Here is a 24,369-nt window from a genome sequence, read left to right on the forward strand (position 1 = left end):
ACTCATATTAATGGAAGAGGAGTATGTATGACTTGAGATTTAGGACAGATGTCAAGTTCAGGAAAGTGTAGTGTAAGGAAGATCATTTTTATCATCAGAGTAGCAGGAGACAACTTGTCAGATTGATGTTGACTCCCTTCTTTTTATTGTTTTGGCAGTTCTGTTGGCAAAGGAAGAAAGAGCAGAGGGAGAGGAGAGATACCAAGCGGCAACCTTGACCAAAATACTCTGTAGGTAAGGTGAACGACCTCCCCTGAAATATGGCTAATCTGCGACCACAGCAGGGCAGAGGGAAAGGGATTGGGGGTGGGCGAGTGGGAGGAGAAAACTTTGACATTAAAAGGAAGTGTTAAGTGCAGGTATCATGGATTTCTAATGTTACAGTTCTGTGCACACTTACATGATAGTAAGCCCCACTGAACACAGTAAACATACATAGGATTTCAATTCAACACTTTCATTTTGTTTGTTTGTGTTTTACTTGTTTTGGGGTGTGTTTTTGCCTGCTTTAGGGAGAGAGTTCTGAGCATTGCCTACTTTTCATCTGTGGGATGGGTATCTTGTGATGTCCACAGCTGCCCTCACGCTCTGGAAGGTTGGGCACCCTGGTTTTAAACTTGGAGCTTTGGCTGCTTCTTTATTCTCACTGTTTATCTACATATGATATTCAAAAGCGATATTTGGTGTTGTTTACTCTCATGGCTACTTGATTTTTAGTTGCCTATATTTGCTGCAAGTTGTAACCAATTTAAACTGTGCGTATTCCAAAACAGAAGTTATTAACAGCAGGCTTAAAATAGCTACCATGTTAAGTTCAAAGTGCTGGTTCTGGTGTATTTAGCCTATACAGCTTGGGACCTGAAATATCATCCCACCCCTTAAATACCCCTGCTGCAGGTCGGTGCTTTACAGTGTATGTAGGTACTGTCCGTTAATGTTGTGGCACCTATCCTATGGAATTCCCTCCCGCTAATGCACCATCACTGTTCTCTTGCCTCCTCTTTCAACAAACCTTTTAAGTGGAGATCTTTCCTGATTTGCATCTGTGCTGGAATGGTTGTTAATATGGTTTTTTAAAAAAAATTCTTTTACCACCTTTTTGCTGCCCTGGGCTCCTTTGGGAGGAGGATTTTTTTATAAAATAAAATAAAATAAAATCAGATATTTTCAGAGGTGGTGTACTACTAGCAGAAACTGCCAGGAACTCCCCATTGCTGGCATGGCACCCCAGCTATGACATCACTTACAGCACCATTTGTTTTAGCTTTTGCAGACCGTTGTCAATTCCTTGTAGAATGTACCATATCAGAGAACTCTTATTAGTGACAGGGGGTTCTTTCCTGATTATCGAGGCTTTGCCTAGGCCTTTGTTGGCTTTTTAATATTTTAAGCCTGATGTTAATTTTTAAATGTTGCACGGTGCTTTGTACAGTTTAGTTATTCCAAAAATATTTTTTCAGTGACGATTATGCTGTGTCATCATTCATGTAGGGACCGTTTTGTAGAATTGCCAGTCTAATTCACATTTCTGTAATTTCTGTAACATTTCTCCCCATCCTTGGGGATTTCGCCCTGGATAAGGGAAGGGGTGGGACACGGGTGGCGCTGTGGGTTATACCACAGAGCTTAGGACTTGCCAATCAGCAGGTCGGCGGTTCGAATCCCTGCAACAGGGTGAGCTCCCGTTGCTCAGTCCCTCCTCCTGCCAACCTAGCAGTTTGAAAGCACGTCAAAGTGCAAGTAGATAAATAGGTACCACTCCAGCGGGAAGGTAAACGGTGCTGCTCTGGTTCACCAGAAGCAGCTTAGTCATGCTGGCCACATGACCTGGAAGCTGTACACCGGCTCCCTCGGCCAATAAAGCGAGATGAGCGCCGCAACCCCAGAGTCATCCATGACTGGACCTAATGGTCAGGGGTCCCTTTACCTTTACCTAAGGGAAGGGGTGGACCACATGATTTGCAGGCAGGAAAATCCTAGGTTCTATCCATGGCATCTCCAGGAGGATTTGGGAAAGGTTCCTTCCTGGAGAACCACTGCAACTCACTGTAGAGACAATACTAAACTAGATAGGCAAACCATTGGGCTCAGTATAAGGCAGCTTCCAATATCCCTATATATTTATTTATATCTGCAAGTGCAACAAAGGAATCAGGACAGGTAGGATAACATGCAGATAGAAGTCCTTCCCCGTAGAGGTGCTTCCGTCACCTTCATTGTCCAGCTGTCCTCATATGCTGAAAATACACCTCTATGCCCTTTGACACTTGAGAGAGATATTTTTAGGACCTGCTCTGGTTGTGTTTGTAATTGGTTTTAAACACTGTATTTTATATTGCTGTAACCTGCCCCAGAACCTTCTGGTGAAGGGTGGGTAATAAATCTAATAATAACCAAACTAATACAGTGGTACCTCGGGTTACAGATGCTTCAGGTTACAGACGCTTCAGGTTACAGACTCCACTAACCCAGAAATAGTACCTCGGGTTAAGAACTTTGTTTCAGGATGAGAACAAAAATCGTGTGGCGGCAGCGGGAGGCCCCATTAGCTAAAGTGGTACCTCAGGTTAAGAACAGTTTCAGGTTAAGAACGGACTTCCAGAACAAATTAAGTTCTTAACCCGAGGTACCACTGTAATAATATTACCATCCTGATGCTTCATGGAACGTATACCACAAGTTTCCATGTTTCTCAAACAGAGGAGAGCTTGCAGATTAGTTGAGAAGAACATTATGGATAATGTAGCAAGTCAGCTAGGACTACCAACCTTTCTACAGTGGTGGAATTTGTTTTGGGATTGGTTGGATCTCTGTCATGGAAAATCCCAGCACTTGTATCCTTTTTTTTTTTATCTCGATCCAAGATTAAACCAGTCCAAAAATGTTAAGAGTTTCTCTTAAATGGCTTTTTTGGAAAGAGAAATATGGAAACAATCCATTTCATTCAACTTCATCTCCAGCTGTTCAAATAGCAGAGGACCATAAACTGGATGAAGAGCCTGCAGGTCTGACTGCTGACACCGTCGGGCTCAGAGAGACACGGCCCTCATTCTGGCCTAGAAGTGTGAGAGGCTTCTGTGGAAGGGAACAAATCTTTTTTATCAAGAGCTGTTGTTCTGGGGCTGCTTGTTCTAATGCTTGTACCACATTTGGTTCGTTATAACATGCTTCTAGCACGACAGAATGGAATCTCTTGCTGAGGAGTGGTTGGTGGTGGCAGCAGCTGGATCTGGCACCTGAGGCTGCTGCCTGAGGCAACCACCTTACCTCATACGAGGGCCGTCCCTGTATACTAGGGTAGAGTGTGAATTAAAATATGCATTGTATGAACACTTTTACCCTAGTATATGCATCATCGCATCTTAGTAAAAAACTACAAAGATGCCTAATATTAGGGAAACCTGCTTGCAAAAATAATGCCTAGGAATAATGTGTGCATGAGGGGAAATTTTCACAAAAACTGATGCATTTTCATGGGCACTTTTAAAAACAAGATTTTGCAAATTCATGTGGAAATGTGGAGAACTGAGCTTAAGACTGGAAAAATGAGAATAAGAGAGAAACTGAAATTGGCAAATTTGCCTTTCCCTATTCCAAGCAACTAGCGTTCAGAGGCACAGTGGAAGTGGAATGCATTATGACTAGTAGACTTTGATAGCCTTATTTTACCTTTCCCTTCCATCTTTACCTGTGTGCAGGATTGCAAGGAATAAAAAGAGCCTCCAGTTGCCAGGTTTATTTATGGAATTTCTGTAGTTCATACTGCCAGCAGAGGTAGAATGTTGTCTCTCTGTAGGAGGAGCTTGGAAGTGAATGGGAGCTGAACTCTGCTGAATCCAGAAGGATAGGACCTTTCCACGGGAGGATCTTCTCTTCTTCTTTGAGGTGAAACACGCAGGCAGGGCTGAGCTGTTTGTGCTGTGATTTGCTTCAGAACTCTCTGTGTTCAGTTCAGCCTTGAAACAGAAGCTGAGGGATGAAACATATCTTCAGAACCCATTTGGTGTTACGGTGCAACTAAAAGGTCAGCTTGTGTCAGCAAACAGCACTGTTTGATTCTTGAAGCAATGTCATTCTCTTTTTGCCCTGTGTGAAGCCCTCTATTGCTGTAGCTTCTGGACTCTTTTTTTTTTTTTTTTTTTTGAAAAAAGGATGTCTGCATTCAATGACACTATGTCTAGCTCTCATCAAAACAAGTCTAATGAAAAAGCAAACCTCGCAGTCCATCGTCCGGTTCACACGTCCTTTAGGATTTGCTAATATTGCAATGAGTCAAGCCATAACTCCAGTGCCTTAGTTGTAGTGTTTTATGGCTGTGCTGACCTGGTGATGTCACACAGGCATCGGAGATGAGGTGTGGGGTTAGCAGCATGCCATCTCCTAGGAAACGGCAAAGTTACATGGGAGATGGGAACGTATGGCCCGGAACCAGCAGCGGGGAGCTGGGAGGAGAAAGGAGCTGTGTAGGAGTTCTCAAGGCAGGATTTCAGTGGCCCATGGAGGAAATGTGGCTTATTAGTCTTCTTGCCAAACTTTTAACCTGACCTCCCCCTTTACCCCAAACCAAATATATCCACATTCTCTTTAACAGACAGGATGTAGTTGCCAGTAAGCTCTGACATTGCAGTGACCCACACTGTGCAGAAATATCAACAAATCAGCACAGGGGAAAGTCAATGGTGAGGCAGCAGAAAGTGCCTATGTAAATTCCTTTCAACTAGGACCGCCACTTCTTCCATCTAGGGACTTCCTTGGACCCTGCAGTCTAATCAAAATAATCCTAGTTACAGATAGGTAGCCGTGTTGGTCTGCCATAGTCAAAACAAAAAAAAATTCCTTCCAGTAGCACCTTAAAGACCAACTAAGTTAGTTCTTGGTATGAGCTTTCGTGTGCATGCACACTTCTTCAGATACGTGTGTATCTGAAGAAGTGTGCATGCACACGAAAGCTCATACCAAGAACTAACTTAGTTGGTCTTTAAGGTGCTACTGGAAGGAATTTTTGTTTTTTCAAAATAATCCTGTGATTACTGCTAAGTAATTCTTTAGAAATCAAGAGATCAGTTATGTTAGCATTTTGATGATACTAGTGGAATTAAGATAACCTCATGTAAGAAAGTGTATCCAGCAGATTGTGACTACTGAACAGTATTCCTTTGGATATGTTTCTGTGCTTCTAGCTTTTCAAGAAGGCTTTGAGGAAGCAGCTGATGTGACTTTTCTGGACAGAGATATTGTTAGGTAAATTATTTCATTTTACAGTATTTAGGGCAATCATTGGATGTCTTACTTGTGGCCACTAAATGCATTTCCAAATTTAGCTGTGGTCCCAAATTGATGTACCTCTGAGTAAACACACTTGGCATCACACTGCTCATGTACAGCTACCAAAAGTCAGTCAGACTCACAGTTGATCAGGTTTATGACAGAAAAGTAGCTTGGGATTGGAGTGATGCCATCTTAACAGCAAAGGGTGGTGCCACCAAAAGGCTCTCTTTGGTTGACCATAGAGATGGAAGTGGGAGCATGGAAAGCAGGGCTTGGATGCACCATAATGGAAAGAAAAGTTAATATAGGTTAATTAGAGATATTAAACCTAAGCTAAATAGTGATCAGACCTTTTTGGCTTTACGGGTCAAAACTGTTCTCCTGTAGTGAAGCAATTAAGTCAGGTTTTTTTTACCAAATTGTGCACTTTGGGTTAAAAGCATCAAAGTTGCCATGGACATCATCAGTTTATTTTTATACCACTTTTTGGCCAGGGCCCCCAAAGGAGTGAACAGATTAATACAAAAGAAAATACAATAAAGCAGCAGTAAATACAAATAAAAAGTACAATACAGCAAATCAATAAAAACATAAAAGAGCAACAACTCAAGCACACCATGAATCACACTTTATACATTCACAAGTTGCATTTGTGCTCTCGCCACACACACACAGCTACCATCCACACAATAGGCTTCTCCCTGCGAACAACAAAATTCTTACACTTGCCCTCCAGGTCAAGGCTAGCTGACAGCCTTCTGGCTCCTCAACAGGTTGCAGATCTTCAGGTAAAGGAACAGGAGCAGGTGCAGTAAAGGGTGGGCTAAAGCTGGTATTCACCTCCCACCCAGCAATAGTCCTATTACTGCTGAATGGCATGCAGTGATAATGCCTAAACATTTCCTGACATGGACCCACCCTCATGTCTATTTCTGTTTCAAAATAAATGAGTTTCCTTATAAACGAATATTCTCTGCATCAATAGAATCTTCCCACTGGTAGTGGTAGGTCCCAACTGAATTAGATAACAAATATAAAATGGATATTCCCAGACAATAAATTCAAAACAAGAAAACAAACACAAAACGTATTTCACATTGTTGTATGTGATGGGAATTAGTAAGAGGACATATTAATTATATTTAATCCTCTACAGACCCACATGTGTGGGTTAGCAAACATAACAGCTGGTGCTTGTTTTTTTTTAAAAATGTAGGGCTTGGACATAAAGAGCCCCAGTAGCAAATCTTAAATCCCACTGTCAGAGCTGCCCCTAGGTCCCAGCTCACAGAGGACCAACGCCAGGCTGTCGTTATGTACAAAAGTCTTTATTGAAGTTCAGTTTCCATTTCAAAGCCGCAGCGCGCAGCTCTACGTCTTAAACCCTAGACTGGCGAAGCTCCATCTGAATCTCCTCCCCTCTGACACCAGTTAAAGATCCTAGCCCTGCTCCACCTCTTCCTCTCCTCTCTCCTCCTCTGGGTCCTCCTGCCCGCTGGGGCATTCACCATTCTGGACTCTTCTGACGCTGAGTCGCCTGACTCCTCCCCCTGCCTCCTGCGGGCTTTAGGACCTGGTTCCCAATCCTCGTTCTCTGCTGTCCCGCGCTCCTGTACATTTGAACTTGGCTCTCGCGCCAACCCCGTGATCCTCCTCCTGACCGTTACACTGCTTCTATAACTGCTTCCTTCCTCCTGGAAGCTGGCTGGACGTGACCTCCCCTCCGTTGCCTGACTCTCCGATGTAGGCGTGGTCAACCCTGACTCATCTTCTCTCCCTGGTGGTGAATACGCTGGCCCCGATACCTGGGACTCCTCCCCCCCACTACGCTCTGGTGGGGAAGCCAGTCCTGATCTCCAACTGCTGCTCTGGGAGTCCCCGCTGGCCCCTTGTTTCTGGAGTGTCCCCCTTGGGGCCCCCCTTGCCCTGGCCACCGGCGCCCCCTTCTGTGAATCTTCCGATTCACTGGAGAGGCTCATGGAATCTCTCGGGCTACTGTCATCTTCTCCTACGCTGCCCTCGGATTGCTCCCCCTCGCTCTCCATCTCCTCCCTTCCCTGTGCTCCCGCTCTTGAGTCCCTGACACCCATCTTTAGGCAGATTTAATGACACATAGGAATAGGTTTTTAAACCTTCTTTTAATACATTCCAGCTCCTTGAGGTAGCTGGCCCGCTTTAACCCACCTGCAGAGAAACAGACCACACACTGAAGTAAGTTTAAAATATATTATACTTACAGTCATGCATTGCCCTTAGCAATGATGAATTGCAGGTAAAATATTCTTAGTTGAAAACTATAGCAAAGGCATCCTCAGACACATGTCTGAGGCACATACATATGTTGAGGCCTGTCTTCCTCCATCATGTGCAGCATGAGAGAGAGAGAAGAAACAGGAAACAAACCCTACTTCCTTCCTCTCAGGAGAAGAGGGGAAGTGACATTACCGAGCCTAATCTAGCAATCAGAACTCTGTGGTCCTTAATTCATTCACATACTAACTAGAATAGTTAGGTGTGACTGTGTCTTCCACTGTAAGAATTCCTGTAACAGCACTTTTAAATAAATATTTCATAAAATAAAAATATCCATATACAATTATTTAGTGTAGGTCATTCTGTGTGTGCGCTAAGTTTCATAGTTTTAACCCAAAGTGCATGATTTTTTTGGCTGAACCACTCCACCACTGAACTATATCTGAAAGACAATAGGATGTAGGTTGCCAGTGTGTGAGGTCACTGCTATCAACCTGATATAAGTGTTGTCAAGAATGATGGTGTATAGGAGGCTCAAGATACAGCCGTCTTACCACTGAAGAACCTTTAGACTAACTAGGCATGAAAAGAAATAAGTACTTGCACAGGGGAGAGATGGAAAGGCAGTTTTAGTGACCTCCATTGGAGTTCCAGCTGCAGATTCGTGAAAATACAGTTTGGACTGGAGAGAAAAAGGTTGTCCTAGAAGCTCTGTGACAAGAGATGATAAATAACATGTTAAATATAGATCCAGGTAATTTGTTGCAGATAAAAGCCACACTTGCTTATTGAAGACATGTAAAGAAAAATGATGTTCTGTGTTGGGATTTTGGGGTCAGAGGAAAGATGGTACGGAGGGGGGGGGGATTGCCCCACAAAATGTGGTTGGGAATCTCTGTTAGGAAGTTATACAAATACGAAAGAGAACACACTGTGGTGGTGGTAAAGAAGTCCCTGGCCGACCATTTGAAATATAGGAACAGTGACCTTTCTTACAGTATTGTTCTAAAATTACCTTGAAACTAGCCCCACTGAAGCATTCAGAAGAATGTGTGAATGCTCACACTAGGGAGTGGGTGCCTTCATGCATGTCAGGTGCACCCACACCACTTCTGACCTTCCTAGAAGGTCTGAAGGGGGCTTGTTTAGCAGAATAAGAATAACAATATTTTAAAATTTATATCCCACCCATATGTTGCCCCAGCCACATAAAGGATACCATGACCTTGTTTGAATGTAATGCTAAACCATTGTTGGGGCTTATGGAGATTGAAGGCATTTGTCTCTCTTTTAAAAGTGCTCTATGGTTTGTTGTTACCTTGAACTGAGACAAACTGTGATTTGTTTTAACCATGGTTTATCTGAACAAGCCAACTTTGAACAATGGTTTATATCGGGGTAGCTAATCCTCAGTTTGGGAGCCTGATCCATATACACTCACCACAGTAACTTTTTCTGTCCCCATATGAACTGACTTATTTTGGTGAGAGTAGTAAAAATTTAAATAAATAAGGCAGATGCAGCATTAGGGTGTGGAGCCCAATGCCTTGATGGAGATGAAAAATAGCCCCCCAGTCATCGGTCTGAACATCTGATGAGCAGAGAGGGGGCAACAACCCCCCTTCTCAGCTGTCCTGCATGGGTAAACTGAGGACGTCTGAGCAAAAGAAGGAGTAGCAATCCATGGTTTACGTTCTTGACTTGTTTTGATAAACCATAGCTAAAACTAAAACCAACAAATGGTAGTTAGATACAAATGTAAGTGATTGAAGTTGTGGTGGTGGAGGAGAGGGAAGGAGGAAGCATTTGAGAATGGAGGCTTGCAGAGTTTTGTTCCCATAGCACTAAATGATGGTTTGAACAGTGGTCTTGTTGGGTCACTACAACGGAGTTGGCAATTGCAACCCACAATGCTTGTCAGTGTGCATTATGTGTAAAGAGTGCTAAACTTTCTTGTCCAACCTAGAGAATGCTAGAGATGCCCAAGTCCGCAGTGGGATTTAAGCACATAATTAAAGAGTTTTATTCCCTGCGGAATTGCACATTTTGTGATTAGTCTACAATCTGTCTGAAGTGCCTGGAAATATTTGCAGTGATAACCAAATTCACTTTCCTTATTGCTGCATAATAGGTACCTTTTTATACTCTGCCTGATTAAACACCAGCCCTTTAGCAAATTGAGTACTGTGTCAACTACTTATTTATCTGGCACTTTTTCTAATAAGCTGTAGATCTTTAGTACGTTTAACCTCACTACAGCCCTGTGAGGCAGACAGCTACTATTTACAGACCAGGAAGGAAGGCTCCACATTGAATCTATTGCCCCGTTCGCACTTGAGGCAGTGCCACAGGCTGTTGGGCTTGTGGCTGGGCACCACTCATGCGGAGGTGCTATTAGTGAGAACTGGCCCCACTATGTGAAGGGCGGACAGGACATGTGATATATTTAATAATAACAGCTCTCTTTTGGGCCACTGTGCTCTTGCAGAATTCTTACAAATGGCACCTCAGTTTCTTTATTTAAAACATTTTAATTTCACCCTTCTTCCCCGCCACCCCAAGCTTCTGCAGTGGCAGACATATACTAGCTCTTAGTTACACAGATATTGTAATGAGCCAGCTGGAATTGAGCAATTTGGAAAGGGAGGAGCCAAATGTTGCTAGTCTTTCAGTAGAACTGATGCAAAGTTGCTGCAGTCTCTTTTCTCTCCAATAGCCTGATGGAATGGCTGTGGCAGATGGTGGTTGAGAGAGAAGGAACCTGATGGAGCTGGTCTTTGGTAGAGTTGATGGAGAGGCCTTGCTGTGACTGTGAACCCTGCAACCACTTCCATGAGTTTCTGTGACGGGCACCATAAATGTGAACTCAGCTTGTGGCAGAGGCGGAAAGGGAATTGAGCTCAGCCAAAATCCAAACACCTCGCACTAAGATGTTTTCATTAAAAGCCTTGTTTTGATTTTTGTACATTATGAATTGCCCACAAATGTTCACTGCAGAGCTCACCAGCAGCCACAGTCTACCTTGTATCAACTCTAGTTGCAGGGTCTTAAGTAAAAGAATTGATGCTTTTGAATTATGGTGCTGGAGGACACTCTTGAGAGTCCCATGGACTGCAAGAAGATCAAACCTATCCATTCTGAAGGAAATCAACCCTGAGTGCTCACTGGAAGGACAGATCATGAAGCTGAGGCTCCAATACTTTGGCCACCTCATGAGAAGAGACGACTCCCTGGAAAAAACCATGATGTTGGGAAAGATGGAGGGCACAAGGAGAAGGGGACAACAGAGGACAAGAAGGTTGGACAGTGTTCTAGAAGCCACCAGCATGAGTTTGACCAAACTGCAGGAGGCAGTGGAAGACAGGAGTGCCTGGCATGCTCTGGTCCATGGGGTCACAAAGAGTCAGACACGACTAAACGACTAAACAACAACAAGAAGTAAAATAAATAAAATAAATAAATAAAAGATTAGTATGGAAGAAGTGTTCCAACTAACAATGAGTACAGTATATGCAAGTTACATTGGAGCACTTTATGAGGATGATGTTTTAAGGTAGAAACGTAAGGTAGGTCCAAGAAAAAAATGTAAAGCATTTATAAACTGCTTAATATTTAAACATCTCTGAGCAGTCTATAAGAAATAAGCAATATCATTAAAGCAAAAATATAGCCTGAAACCAATAATGCTGCAGAAGAAAAGCATCTAAAAGTGTATAAAAACAAATAAAAAGCAGGAATTTGGGGGATTCAGACACATAAAATGGAGTTCAATCTTTTTGGACCAGGGAAAACCTGAGCAAAAAGACCCTAAGTGGTCTTACAGGTCTATACCGGGTTAGCCAGTCTTTCAGATGATCTGGTTCCAAGGGCTTTATATGTTAGCAAGAAGACCTGGAGCTGATTGACAGCCAGTGGAGTTCCCTCAGCACAGCTGCAATCTATGTATGTGTCCAGGTTCTCCACTCAACAACCTGGTTGCAGCATTCTGCACTGGCTGCAGCTTCCAGACCAGTCTCAAGGGAAGCCCACAAAGAAATTGGACAAACATGCTGTTGCAGGTGTCCTTATCTGGTTATTACACATCACAAGTAAGATAGATGATGTCACATCTGGGCCATAATACATCTGGCAAATTTGAAGAAATAAACATTAAGAACTCCTTCCAAGGAAAGGTATTTCTCACTCCTTTTTCTCATCTTGCTAATTAGGGGCTAATGAACCACAGACTTGTTACCAAGAAGGAATATTGTTTGCATTGATTATGTATCTAAAATAAATGATAAGGCATTGAAACGCATACATCTTGGGACACAAGCATTCCATGCAAGGAAGCTTTTGAATACATTAAATGTTAAGAGGCCGTGCCTGTGTAGTAGTACTGAAAGTTGTAAGAAACCAAATAAAAGTGAAACCTATTCCTTCATTTCCACAAAAACATTGCTGCCATTTAACATTTGTTCTCCTGTTCTTCTGTACTGTCATAGCTCAATTAGTGCTGCTTCCAAGTAGGGATGGGGTGGAATTTTACTAATCTGCACTTCGTGTAATAAAATGCAAACCAAAATACTCAGCTATCCTTCGAAATTCATCTTTTCCTGAATGTTGCAGTGCATTTCTTCAACCAGAAACTATACAAAAGTGCCTATGTTAGTGGCCATATATTAGTGAAAACAACATATATAAATACATGATATTAGGGTATATCCTTGCATAAATATGTTTGTTGGGCATAACTGCATAGAAAAGCGCAGTGCTTTTTTCTGGGGGAAAGCAGGGGTACGCATACCCCTAAACATTTTTTGAATCTACGTTTGGCCTCATTGAGGGGCAATATTTAAATATGAGTAGGAAAATGAGAGCACCCCTAAACATTTTTTTTTTAGAAAAAAAAGCACTGGAAAGGTGTATATTACCTAAACCACATCTTAAAATGCTAAAGAATTGTTCTGATGACTTTCCCTCTCTAAACTGGTGCAGAGATGTAGCAAACTGGAATTAAGATTGAAAATATGAGCAGCTGGAAGAAAATGAAATTTGACAGATTCATCCATCTCTACTTCCAGATATACTTACAGACTATAACCTAGATCCAGCTCTCTGAACATACCTAAGGCTGTATTTGAATAATAGTGCTGTGTACCTAGATGCTATCATTGTAAACCTCCACAGCCGCTCTTGGAAACCACAGCAAGTTCAAAGTGATGACACTTACCATTAACCAACCCTGCCTGCTTTGTCTCTGCTACAAGGTTGTGACTGCCAGGAATTGAGCAAGCTGCCTATTTCTCTGTTACTTTTTAATGACAGCTTTGCTAAATGTAGGTTAAAAGCAAAAACATTGAGGTGCATCTTACTGCTGTGCTTCAAGGCAGAACAGCAAATTTCAGCCTTTCTTCTAACCCTGCTAATTCTAATATAGGCATCTCCTGCTTAGATTGTTAATTAGGAGTTAATTAAGCAATTTTATTTATTTATTCCCGTCTGCCCTATCCCAGGTTCGTGATATTAGAATCAAAATTCAACGAAACCCATTAAAATCCCAATTAAAAGTGCAGAATCAGAAGTAAAAAATATTCCGTAGTTGCTTTATCCCAGCTGTAAAAACCAGATCTTACTTAGTTATTTTTAACATTTTTGTCTCTTCCCTGGAAAATATTGCCCTTTGGCAAATCTACTCAGGCAAGGAGTTTTAAAGCTATTGGGCTGCCTCAATTTGACATTGAACCCAACCTTCTAGTGATTATTGGAACAGTCAACAAGAACTAACAGTACAGGAAGAAGCTGGTACCTGACTCTATCTGACAAAGAGTATCAGTCAGTATTGGATCTTTAGTGGTTGGTATTGGATAAAATCTGACAGCTTGAGAGCTCAGTTGGTTAGAGCATGGTGCCGAAAATATCATGGTCAGCTGCATCTTCCTGCATTGCAGGGGATTGGACTAGACCAGACATGTTCAACTGGTCGACCGTGATCTACAGATAGATCCTCAGGTGATTATTGTCAATCGCAGGCTCCTTATCAATCGTGGGATGGAAAATACTTGGGAATGAATGTGTCCGCCCCCGCCAGGCCCCCTGCTCTTCCCATCCATTGCGTGTTGTGCTTGGTCGTTTTGCGTTTGCTGTTGATGATTGGGGATATAATGATTGGCTTGTGCACAGTGTGGTCTTTTTCGCGGTGGATTTTTAGGTGACTGATTTATGCCATTCCCACTTTAAAGAAGCTCAGGAACTCTGGGCAATCCTTCCCAAAATAAGCTCAGCTACTCTGGGCAATGCTTCCCCCAAAAAGCTCAATAACTCTTTGCAATCCTCCCCTTCCACCCACCCACCCCACGCATGCTCTCCCTCCCTCCAATGACAATGGGTAGATCACTGCCATTTTTCTTATCCTGGGAGTAGATCGCAGTCTCTTGGGAGTTGGATGTGCCTGGACTAGATGATCCTCAGTGTCCCTTCCAACTTTATGATTCTATAAGATATCTATGAGATGTACCAAAGCATTTGATAAACTTTGTGCTAATTCCATCTACTAATAGTTAAGCTTCAGGAAACATCTCACTGAAAACAAAATTGACGGCAGTGTTTAAAATCTGAAATGCGTTGTATACAGTCAAGATCATAGCTCTACTTTATGCATTGTGGGACCTTGTGGGTTAAAGCACAGAGCCTAGGACTTGCCGATCAGAAGGTTGGCAGTTCGAATGCCCGCGATGGGGTGAGCTCCCGTTGCTTTGTCCCTGCTCCTGCCAAATTAGCAGTTCGAAAGCACGTCAAAGTGCAAGTAGATAAATAGGTACCGCTCCGGTGGGAAGGTAAACGGCGTTTCCATGCGCTGCTCTGGTTTGCCAGAAGCAGCTTAGTCATGCTGGCCACATGACCCGGAAGCTGTACGCCAGCTCCCTCAGCCAATAAAGCGAGATGAGCGCTGCACCTCAGAGTTGGCCACAACTGGACCTAATGGTCAGGGGTCCCTTTACCTTTACCTTCAGTTAGCCAAATTGCCTAGGAACCCTCTTGGGAGGAGGATGAGATGTAGACCTGAGATCCTCATTGACAGGAGTTATTCTCTTTCCTTGATGGTAGGTTCTGGTCTCTCCCATTTCACCAGGCAGTGTTTAACTATCACGCCAGGTCTGAGCTGGAAATCACAGTGTTTGACTGGGAAGTTCTTTTCCCAGTGAGCTGGTTGTGATTAGGGATGAAAGCAGTAAGAAGACAAGATGGCCAGTCTGCCCCTCCCAGCTCAGTGCTTTGCATACGGTTCAACCCCTGGCGTTGATGTGCATGACTCTTGACTGAAACTCTAGAGTTGAAGTCAGTATAGACCATGTTGGGGAACCTCAGACACAGGAGCTAATGTGGCGCTCTCTGTTTGGCCCTTGGGACTCTTTCCAGGCCACACCCTTAACACCCACCTGGAACCATTTTGTCTGGTTAGGATGCACCCATAAACTCTGACGATGCCCCTTTGCTTTCCTGGATGGAGGGTAGAGAGTGGTGTCTGAGCATGTGCAGAAAGAAGTCCACTGCACAAAGGTCATTGCTCTGCCTGCATTTGCCTCCGGCCCCACCTGCTGCTGGAATATGGTCCCCAGAAGGTTGCCTAGAAGGGAATGCGGCTCTTGAGCTGAAAGAGTTTTGGTTTCACTGTGGTAGTGAGCTCATGTTGGAGCCCACAAACTAGAACAAAAGCATTCATTAACAAAAATGAAATGATTGTTATGTTTTCAACAAATATTTCTCATAAACAGCTGTGGCAACCATCCAGGAGAGCCTTTCTGTGGCCATGCCTAGGCTAAAATACTTCCCTGCCTAGAGAGGCCGACTTGACCACTTGAGGTGGTGGTCTAACATTTCACGCAAAAAAAGGGACTCTGGGCCCAGTCAAGTTTGTAGTTGTTTTATGCTCTCTGGAATATATTTTGGTCTAAATAAATAAATAAACCCCCACTCTTGTTTTTCTTTCTTAAAGCTTTTATATCGTGTTTGTATTTTTATGCTTATTTGTTATTAACATTCACTCTGTAAACTGCCTTGAGTGCTTTTTTTTTTTTTAAGGCAGAAAGTTTGGGGTATACATTTTGTAAAAAATAAATAAATGGATGAATCCCCTGTCTCCTTGGGAACGAGCTCATCTTTCCCATTGAATTTCTCCTTCTCAGAGTTTCTTGAATGACACCCTGTTTGTTAAATGATCCTGGTGTACAATTTTGGTCTTATCTGGCCTACTTCAAAAGGCATTGTGCGAGTTGGAAGCTGCAGTCAGTTGATATCCGGGCCTTGACGTACATCATTATGAGGCCTAACAAAAGAGTGCAGTCCAGGCCCTGTAGCCACTCCTTTCTCCCTGCGCCCAGCTTTGCATCAGATGTGTTGTGCGGAGGTTAAGAACCTATGATTATCAAGTGCAGGACAAGGGTCCCACCTGTTCCACCATTTCCCTAATGTATGTGTGCAGCTTGCCCTGAGAGGATTCCAGCCAATTAAATTATGCTGCTAGGTACTAAATACAATGTGCAGCACATGGTGGTGTAAAATTATGGAATTTGGGGGATTGTTAATGAGCTCAGGTGCTATACAAAAGAACATTTTGGGGTGTTGTTTCCCCCTCCCCCCGCTTTTGCCTATAAAATTATATGACTTGGAATCAGGGCTTTTATATAACCCAAACACAACCATTCTAGTTAAAGAAGGGGAGGGAGGAATGAAAGGGGCATAACACAGCAGTAACAATGCCCGGGCCCAGTAAAATTAAATGCAGGTTTCTTCATAAATCCTTGGCTCCAGCAGATGTGTAACACATGTTGGAAATCCAGAATATGTCACTGGGACTTGAAACATAGGCATGAACCTGTTCCCAAAGACGAAATATCTGTTCACAGCGAGGGGCTGACCCTGCTCTTTATGCAGAGATCAAGCCTCTGCACAGCCTATTGTGCATCTGCCATGTGTTTATGCTCCAGGATTGGGGACGAGGGCAACTCAGGGAAGGACCAAATGAAAGAAAATAACAAATTGCACACATCACAAAGGGGGCAGTGGCATGCCGGGGGCAATAAATGATTCGGGCAAAAGGTGACTTAACTACCACAACCGTCAAGAGCCCAATTAAGCTGGGTCACTGGGAGTGCGCCAGCTTTCTCATCTGTATTTTAAGGGACTTGCGGTCCCTTGCCCTCTAGCAAAAAATATTGTCACCCACTCCATAATGGCAGATGGCATAATCTGCTTCAAAATATGGTTGTGTGTTCCCTGCCCTCCTGCTTCTTTTGTTGAGTGGGGACCTGCTCCCCACAACTTGCCCTAAGCAGCCTGCAAACACACCATACATTTAAAGGCCATGGGAGTCCTGGGAACTGCAGTTTCCACCCACCAACAGCTACAATTCCCAGCACCCTTAACAAACTACAGTTTCTAGGATTCTTTGAGGGAAGTACAGTGATACCTCGGGTTAAGTACTTAATTTGTTCCGGAGGTCTGTACTTAACCTGAAACCGTTCTTAACCTGAAGCACCACTTTAGCTAATGGGCTTCCCGCTGCTGCTGCACCGCCGGAGCACAATTTCTGTTCTCAACCTGAAGCAAAGTTCTTAATCTGAAGCACTATTTCTGGGTTAGCAGAGTCTGTAACCTGAAGCGTATGTAGCCCGAGGTACCACTGTAATGTGCTTTAAATGTATGGTGTGTATGCAACCATAGGTTCATGGAGCGTGGCAGGGTAAAGCTGAGGGGAGGGCAGTGCAGACACACCAGTGGCACCAGTCTGGCACTCCTGCTGGTGTGCCTGACGTGACCTCATCCACCTCTGCACCTTCTCAGTGTGCGGCGGCAGTGCTGTTGGCAGGAAGCCAGATCTGCAGTGCTGTTCTGTTGCTCCTGGGGGTAAACAGAAGGGAAATGCCAATTTATTCCTACTTATATATTGTACAGCCTGTTGACTTGCATTGTTTGTAAACCCAGCCCCGGATTATGAACACTAGCACCTCTCTTTTACCTTACTAAGGATATAGGAATTTGCAATTCTCAGCTATGATTATGGTCAGGGGAGGTCTCATGTGAGCATTTCTAGGTAGGCATTTCTAAGCACATTTCCTTCTGAGAAACAGCATGAGGAAGGAGCTCCATTAGCTAATATGGCTTTAAAGTGTTTTTGTGGCTTTGAAACTCACCAATCATGACACTGTCAGTGCCTGAGCAATTGACAAAGTAAAGCTGGCTGTCAGAGCTTAGACACAGTTTCCTTAAACTGGAAAATTTTAAATGTTCCCAGTGGCCCAGCTATTTGTCCTTTCACATGACTACTAGTCAATACGGTGCCGGGGATATATATTAAGACAAAAAAAGGGGCAAAAAAGGGAGACAAGAGGCATTATTATTAATAAATGAATGGAGCTATTTGTTATTTATTATTTAAACCCTTGATACCAGCAGACCTGAGTGATACATGAAATATAGGCCAGTAATTTATTTATTAAGGAAAATAATGATTTCTTTGGGTGCATGGTGTAGCCCTCTGTGACCCAAAGCAGCGGGAGGTTTATCAAATCCAAATACGATAGCGTGTACTTTTAGAGCTTTTCAGAGTGCTGTAACTGACAAGCTTTTTAACATAAGTACGCTAAGCAAATTATTTATAGAAGTATTCTGGGAATATTTTAGGGTGTTTTATTATCACTTCTGAAAGCTATGCTGTGTTATTGATCTTGGTGTTTTAATAGAATCGAAAGTGAGGGCACATGTATGCTGTTCTAATCCAAATCAGCATTGATGGCATCCAGTATATCTCACAAGAGGAATCCTTGGAAGGGAGGTTAAAAATTGGATAGCATATTATAGCCCGTAGTTTAAGGTAATGAATTTTGGTCATTATGGTGTTTCTTAACTTAAAGTGTCAGAAAACATCCTATACTTTTTTCTTTTATCCTAACCTTTCCGCTCACCGTTCTTCTGAATCTTTATTTCTTACATTAGTATAATGCAATTTGCATTGTATTTATGAAGGCTTCATCCCAAGGAAGGTGTAATCATCATTATCCCTTCCTACATGCTATTAAAGTAGCACATTTCTCTTTAAAATTGGATTGCTTTCTTAGTTGAGCCTAAAAAAAAAAAAAGTTCCATGTGAATAGCTGCTGTTTGGGCTGTTTCCATATTTGTCTTTGAGGACTGCTTCTGACATTAGTGTGTTTGCTTGATGGCATGCACACACGAGTTACTTCTCTCAGGGAAACTGAAACATTGAGAGGTGCAGTGCTGTGCCTAAGAACAGAGATTGTAACCTGGCAGTCCCTGGTTCACATGTCAGATAAGACATGCAATTACTGGCTGGGAGTTGGTGAATCATTCTCTGTTTCAGGCCTTCATCTCTACTATGGGAATAAGACTGGCCTACCTTGCAAGGCTGATTTAAGATTACCGAGGTTGCAATGTGGTGGGGACAAAAGAGATCAGTTGAATATGCCTTGTATTGATCAGCTGCACTGGATGTCTTTGGGAGAAGAGGAAGCATGGGTGGAGTAGATGGGAAGGGAAAATTTTGTTTTAAGACAATATAAAATCCATAACATATGGTATTCTTATTTGCGGTTGCCAAAGCAGCAGGCGGCGGGGGAGAATTCTACATTGAAAATAATGTTGGAAAGAAAACAAAACATGACATGTTAGGAGGCGGGAAAGGCCATCTGGTTTCCAAGGCTGCGCCTTTATAGCAGGCCTTAATCCCATTTTCCTGCTTTTTCGCCATGTGCTTGGTTGTGATGAAATGTGGCCCTCCTTAACAAGTGCCACTGCATTGCTGGTTATCTCAATTGGCGACTCCTAATTAAATCAGAAAGGAGCTTTTTATATATGTCAGGAGAGATTTTCCTACACCTTTATTTCTCAGTAAAAACCCCCTTTGCTCCTTCATAGCTTGTGGCAGGGCTGAGGCCTTTCTGAACACACCATGTTTCTGGCAGTCCTGAGTGGTTCCCTCCACTCCTTTACTCTTTAGTCATTCCCCCTTCCTCCTTTTGCCTTTCCCCTCATTGGAGATTTTAACATTTGTTTTATCCTTTTTTTTTTAAAAAAAAAAAAAGGGAGGGGAGGAAGAAATGCAAATGACACAGGAGACCCGGTACAGTTAATATGCTTGTTCTCAGAGGAGAGAAGCACTTGTGTTAAAATATAAATTGTGTATTGCTTTTTCTATTATGCTTATTTCCCTCGTAATGGACAATAGGTGGTTTCGAAAGGATAATCACATTGTGACAGACTAAATGAGCCTCTTTAGAGTGCTAGGAAGCAAATATGCAAATGCAAAATTGTTTTAGGGAATACTCTTTCCAGTGATTGAGGCTGGAGATTCTGCAAAATCACTCTTCCAATCCCCTGGGACGAGTTGCACTGTGCAGAGGCCTGGAGCCCCATAGGAATTAACCTCTCACCCCGACTCCACGAACATATGCATGAGAGTGATGTATATACATTTGACTAATATTTATCCCATACATTTGCCCCAATGATTGCTTCCAGATACACTCTCTAGGGCGAATTCTGAGGTAATACAATTAGGGCCTCTGGAGAACCAAAAGGCAGGGAATAAATAGAAATAAATTAATTTTCTCTCCCTCTTTTGAGGGTTAGGATGGTTGTATACATAAATTGTAGGGCAGCTCCAAAAAACAGACGTGAGTAGACCTCAAGAGATTCTAGAAAACAGTGTATTAAGGTCCTGTTTTGCTTTTAACCAATTCTTATGAGCACAGGAAACTGCCTTACACTAAGTTCATCTACTGGCCTACCAAGCTCTTCATTTGTCTACCCTGGTTCTCCAGGGCTCCAGATAGAAGCCTTTCCCAGACCTACCAGGAAATACCTGCGATTGAACCTGGGGTGTAAAGTGTGTACTCTACCATTGACCTACAGCCCTTCACTTTAAAAGGGAGTTGGAAGAATCCTCAACATTCTCCTCTATGGTGGTTAAGCCAGCCCTCTTCTCTTTCCCTTTCCCCAAGGTAAGGCTTTCATTTTTGTTTGGGGAAGGTTTGTGAGGTGTTCCTGTGCTCCTATTGGAAGTTTCTGGTGCCTGTTAAATTAATCTGTGTATAGGGCAATTGTACTCTAGGACCACAGTGGTTTAACAGTCAATCCCTCTTCCCAGGGAATCATTGGGAAGTGCACCCTTAATAATGATGATTCCCAGGATTCTTTGGAAGAAGCCATGACTGCTTAAAGTGGTATGATACTGTTTTAAATGTATACTGCAGATGGCTTCTTAGAGAGACAGGGCTACTGTCCACTCAAGTTCTGTTGGTGCATTTTTCTTCTATCGCAGTGTCCCTGCAATACCATACCTGCAAAATCATCTATTTATAGCTGTTTGGAATTGCGGTACTGCATCCACCAATAGCTGAGTACAATATGGCTTCCTATAACATTATATGTATGAAAATTAAAGGCACGCTTGCATCATCAGATCACTGTTGCTCATGTTCGTTCTACATGGAAACTGCTTTCTGGGTAAGAAATCACATGCAGCCAGCACTGACAACAATCAATATAATATTAATAATCACAAATGATCATCTGCTTGCAAATGCCAGTGAACTGATCCTTATCTGGAATGTTTTTCTAGATTTTTTTTTAAAAGGGAGATCTTCAAAACTGCAAAAATGTATCATGAGATTTTCTATTGATTTTTCATCTGAATTTGCAGAGCACAGAATGGTATAACTTGTGACATTTCATATCTATAACTTGCAGTATTTTGTTATACTAGGTGAAAGTGTCATCATTGACCTGGTATAACAAAATATGTAGGTTGGAGCCAGGGTGCTTCTAATTCACAGTTGATTCAATGACATTTAACTATTGCACTTTATCAGAAGCGAAATAATGTGAAGATATTTGGTAAAAGAAATAAATTCCTCTTCCATGTATGATCATTTAACCTTTTTTTTTAAAAAAGCTGCAGTGAACTCGTTTCTGAAAATTCTTCTCATAATTCTCCATTTTTAATAATTATAATATAATATAATATAATATAATATAATATAATATAATATAATATAATATAATATTTATACCCTGCCCATCCGGCTGAGCCTCCCCAGCCACTCTGGGCGGCTTCCAATCAAGTGTTAAAAACAGTACAGCATTAAATATTAAAAACTTCCTTAAACAGGGCTGCCTTCAGGTGTCTTTTAAAGATAGGATAGCTGCTTATTTCCTTCACATCTGAAGGGAGGGTGTTCCTCAGGGCAGGCGCCACTACCAAGAAGGCCCTCTGTCTGGTCCCCTGTAACCTCACTTCTCGCAATGAGGGAACCACCAGAAGGCCCTCGGCACTGGATCTCAGTGTCAGATTCCTCCTCCCCATTGCCATGGAAGCATTCAGTGTCCTGGAGCAACCTAGGCCCAGTGTCACCAGTGCATGCCAGAGATGGAATGGGAAATGACTTTGTGCTCATTCAGACAGCACTTTATTCTGTCTTTACGACGTAGCCTTACTTGTTAATTTTATTCAATGTGCTTAGAACAGGCCAAGTCTCTTTCTTTTTTAAAAAACACACAACAGCTGAGGGAGAGGAGAGTCTAGATTTGGACCATAGTGTGGGAGAGGGTTAACCTTTTCCCCACACACTGCCTCCTTTGGGAGCAAATACCATAGTTTAGCTATGCACTACATGAAGAAATACTTTATCTGTCCTGAGTCTTCGAACATTCAGCTTCACTGGATGTGCCCGAGTTCCAGTGGGGTGTATTTGTGTGTGTGTGTATGAGAGAGAGAGAGAGAGAGAGAGAATGATTTCTCTATCCACTTTCTCCTTGCCATGCATAATGTTCTAGAATTGTATCATGCCATCTCTTATTTCCTTTCCCACCTAAACTAAAAAGTCCCGAGTGCCACAACCTTTCCTCATATAAAGCGGCTCATAGGAGTACCTCATAGGAGGTACTCTTAAAATGTATTTCAGAATACATTGCTGGTTTTCTCTCAAACACATATTATGACACGTGTAAACTATCAAGAAGTGTTGTAATATTAAAAGGAGTACAAAATCTTGTGGATAGCTAAGTTCTGATCCACATGTTAGCTGAAGAGGAACAGATTGGGTCATTTTGTAGGGGAATCCGCAAAGATCCAGCCCCTCAAACATCCCTAACAGAAGCTTTTACTCCAGCTGATTAATACATGTATGCACAAATTCCCAGATATGGGTTATAACCTCAGGGAGCTTGTGCACACTCCGATAGTAATCTGCAGGGCTATAAATGCCAGGTAACACCATTGTTTTCTCTGGAGTTTTCCCCACAGCAACTCCTAGCTCTGAATGAACCGTCAAACAGCTTTTCATACGCTATTTAATGATTTATTATAAGTATTTTTATAGTACCCTTCAATCATATTCTTAGGGTGTTTCACAAAGAGTAAAATGGTAAAAAAACACCAAGCACACCTGTTTGACAGTATATGTGTGCAGCCCACTCAGGCAGGGTAGTGTATAGAATCATAGAATTGTAGAGTTGGAAGGGACCCCAAGGGTCATCTAGTCCAACCCCCTGCAAAGTGGAAATCTTAAGCATCCATGACAGATGGCCATCCAACCTCTGCTTAAAAACCTCCAATGAAGGAGAGTCCATTACCTCTCATGGGAGTCTGTTCCACTGACAAACAGCTCTTACGGTCATAAAGTTTTTTCCTGATGTTTAGTCAGAATCTCTTTTCTTGTAACTTGAAGCCATTGGTTCGAGTCCTACCCTCCAGAGCAGGAGAAAACAAGTTTCCTCCATCTTCCACTTTACAGCATTTGATATATTTGAAGATGGCTATCATATCTCCTCTCAGTTTCCTCTTTTCCAGGCTAAACATACCCAGCTCCTTCAAGCGCTCCTTGTAAGGCTCAGTTTCCAGACCCTTGATCATCTTGGTTGTCCTCCTCTACACACGTTCCAGCTTGTCAATATCCTCCTTAAATTGTGGTGCCCAGAATTGGACACAGTAGTCCAGGTGTGGTCTGACCAAGGCAAAACAGAGTGGTACTATTATTTCACTTGATCTGGACCCTATACTTCGGTTGATGCAGCCTAGAATAGCGTTAGCTTTTTTTTTTGCTGCTGCTGCATCACACTGTTGACTCATGTCCATTAAGACACCTAGATCCTTTTCACATGTACTACTAGGAAGCCAGGTGTTTCCCATCTTATATTTGTGCAGTTGGTTATTCCTGCCTAAGTACATTTGTCCCTATTAAAATTCAAGAATATAATGTATGTATACACAAGGTTCTTTCATAGTCGACATTCCTGTCAGCATTTCAACAGAGAATGGTTGAGTATTTTCAGTCAGGATGAATGCAGGTTCCCACCTAGCTCACAGTAGCCATCAGTTATCCCTACAGCTGCAGCCTTAGGTTTACTCCTTCTGCAACTTAAAAAAAAGTATTTTGTAAAGACAAAGTTACTGATTGCTAGGTTTCTGACATGCACTTGTTTGTATCTTTTCCCTGAATATATTTAGGATTTTAAGTGCATAACTGGTGGCTTAACTCATACTTTCTCTGTTGTTTTTCTGTTCAAAATTTCTGCTTTTCTCCATAAGGGGCAAAGATTATGGGTAGGGGGGGCAGTCGTTTGAAAGGAATAAACAGCACTTTCCTCTGCTATTTCTCTGCTTTAACTCATAGCTCATGTCTCCTGAGGGACATGGGTGGCGCTGTGGGTTAAACCACAGAGCCTAGGGCTTGCCAATCAGAAGGTTGGCGGCTCGAATCCCCACTAAGGGGTGAGCTCCCGTTGTTCGGTCCCAGCTCCTGCCAACCTAACAGTTCAAAAGCACGTCAAAGTGCAAGTAGATAAATAGGT

The 24,369-nt window shown here is 42.6% G+C and overlaps 1 protein-coding gene across 1 annotated transcript in view; it reads left to right on the forward strand.

Moving 5' to 3' along the window:
* Nucleotides 1-24,369, forward strand: part of LOC310838669 (uncharacterized protein) — a 138,733-nt gene that overhangs the window by 12,014 nt on the left and 102,350 nt on the right. The window contains exon 2 of the mRNA XM_083726238.1: nt 159-230. Within this exon, the coding sequence (XP_083582364.1) occupies nt 159-230 (72 nt within the window). The remainder of the gene's footprint in view (nt 1-158; nt 231-24,369) is intronic.

The sequence above is a fragment of the Podarcis gaigeae genome (genome assembly GCF_964106915.1).
Source record: "Podarcis gaigeae genome assembly, chromosome: 2".
Classification (NCBI taxonomy): Eukaryota; Metazoa; Chordata; class Lepidosauria; order Squamata; family Lacertidae; genus Podarcis; species Podarcis gaigeae.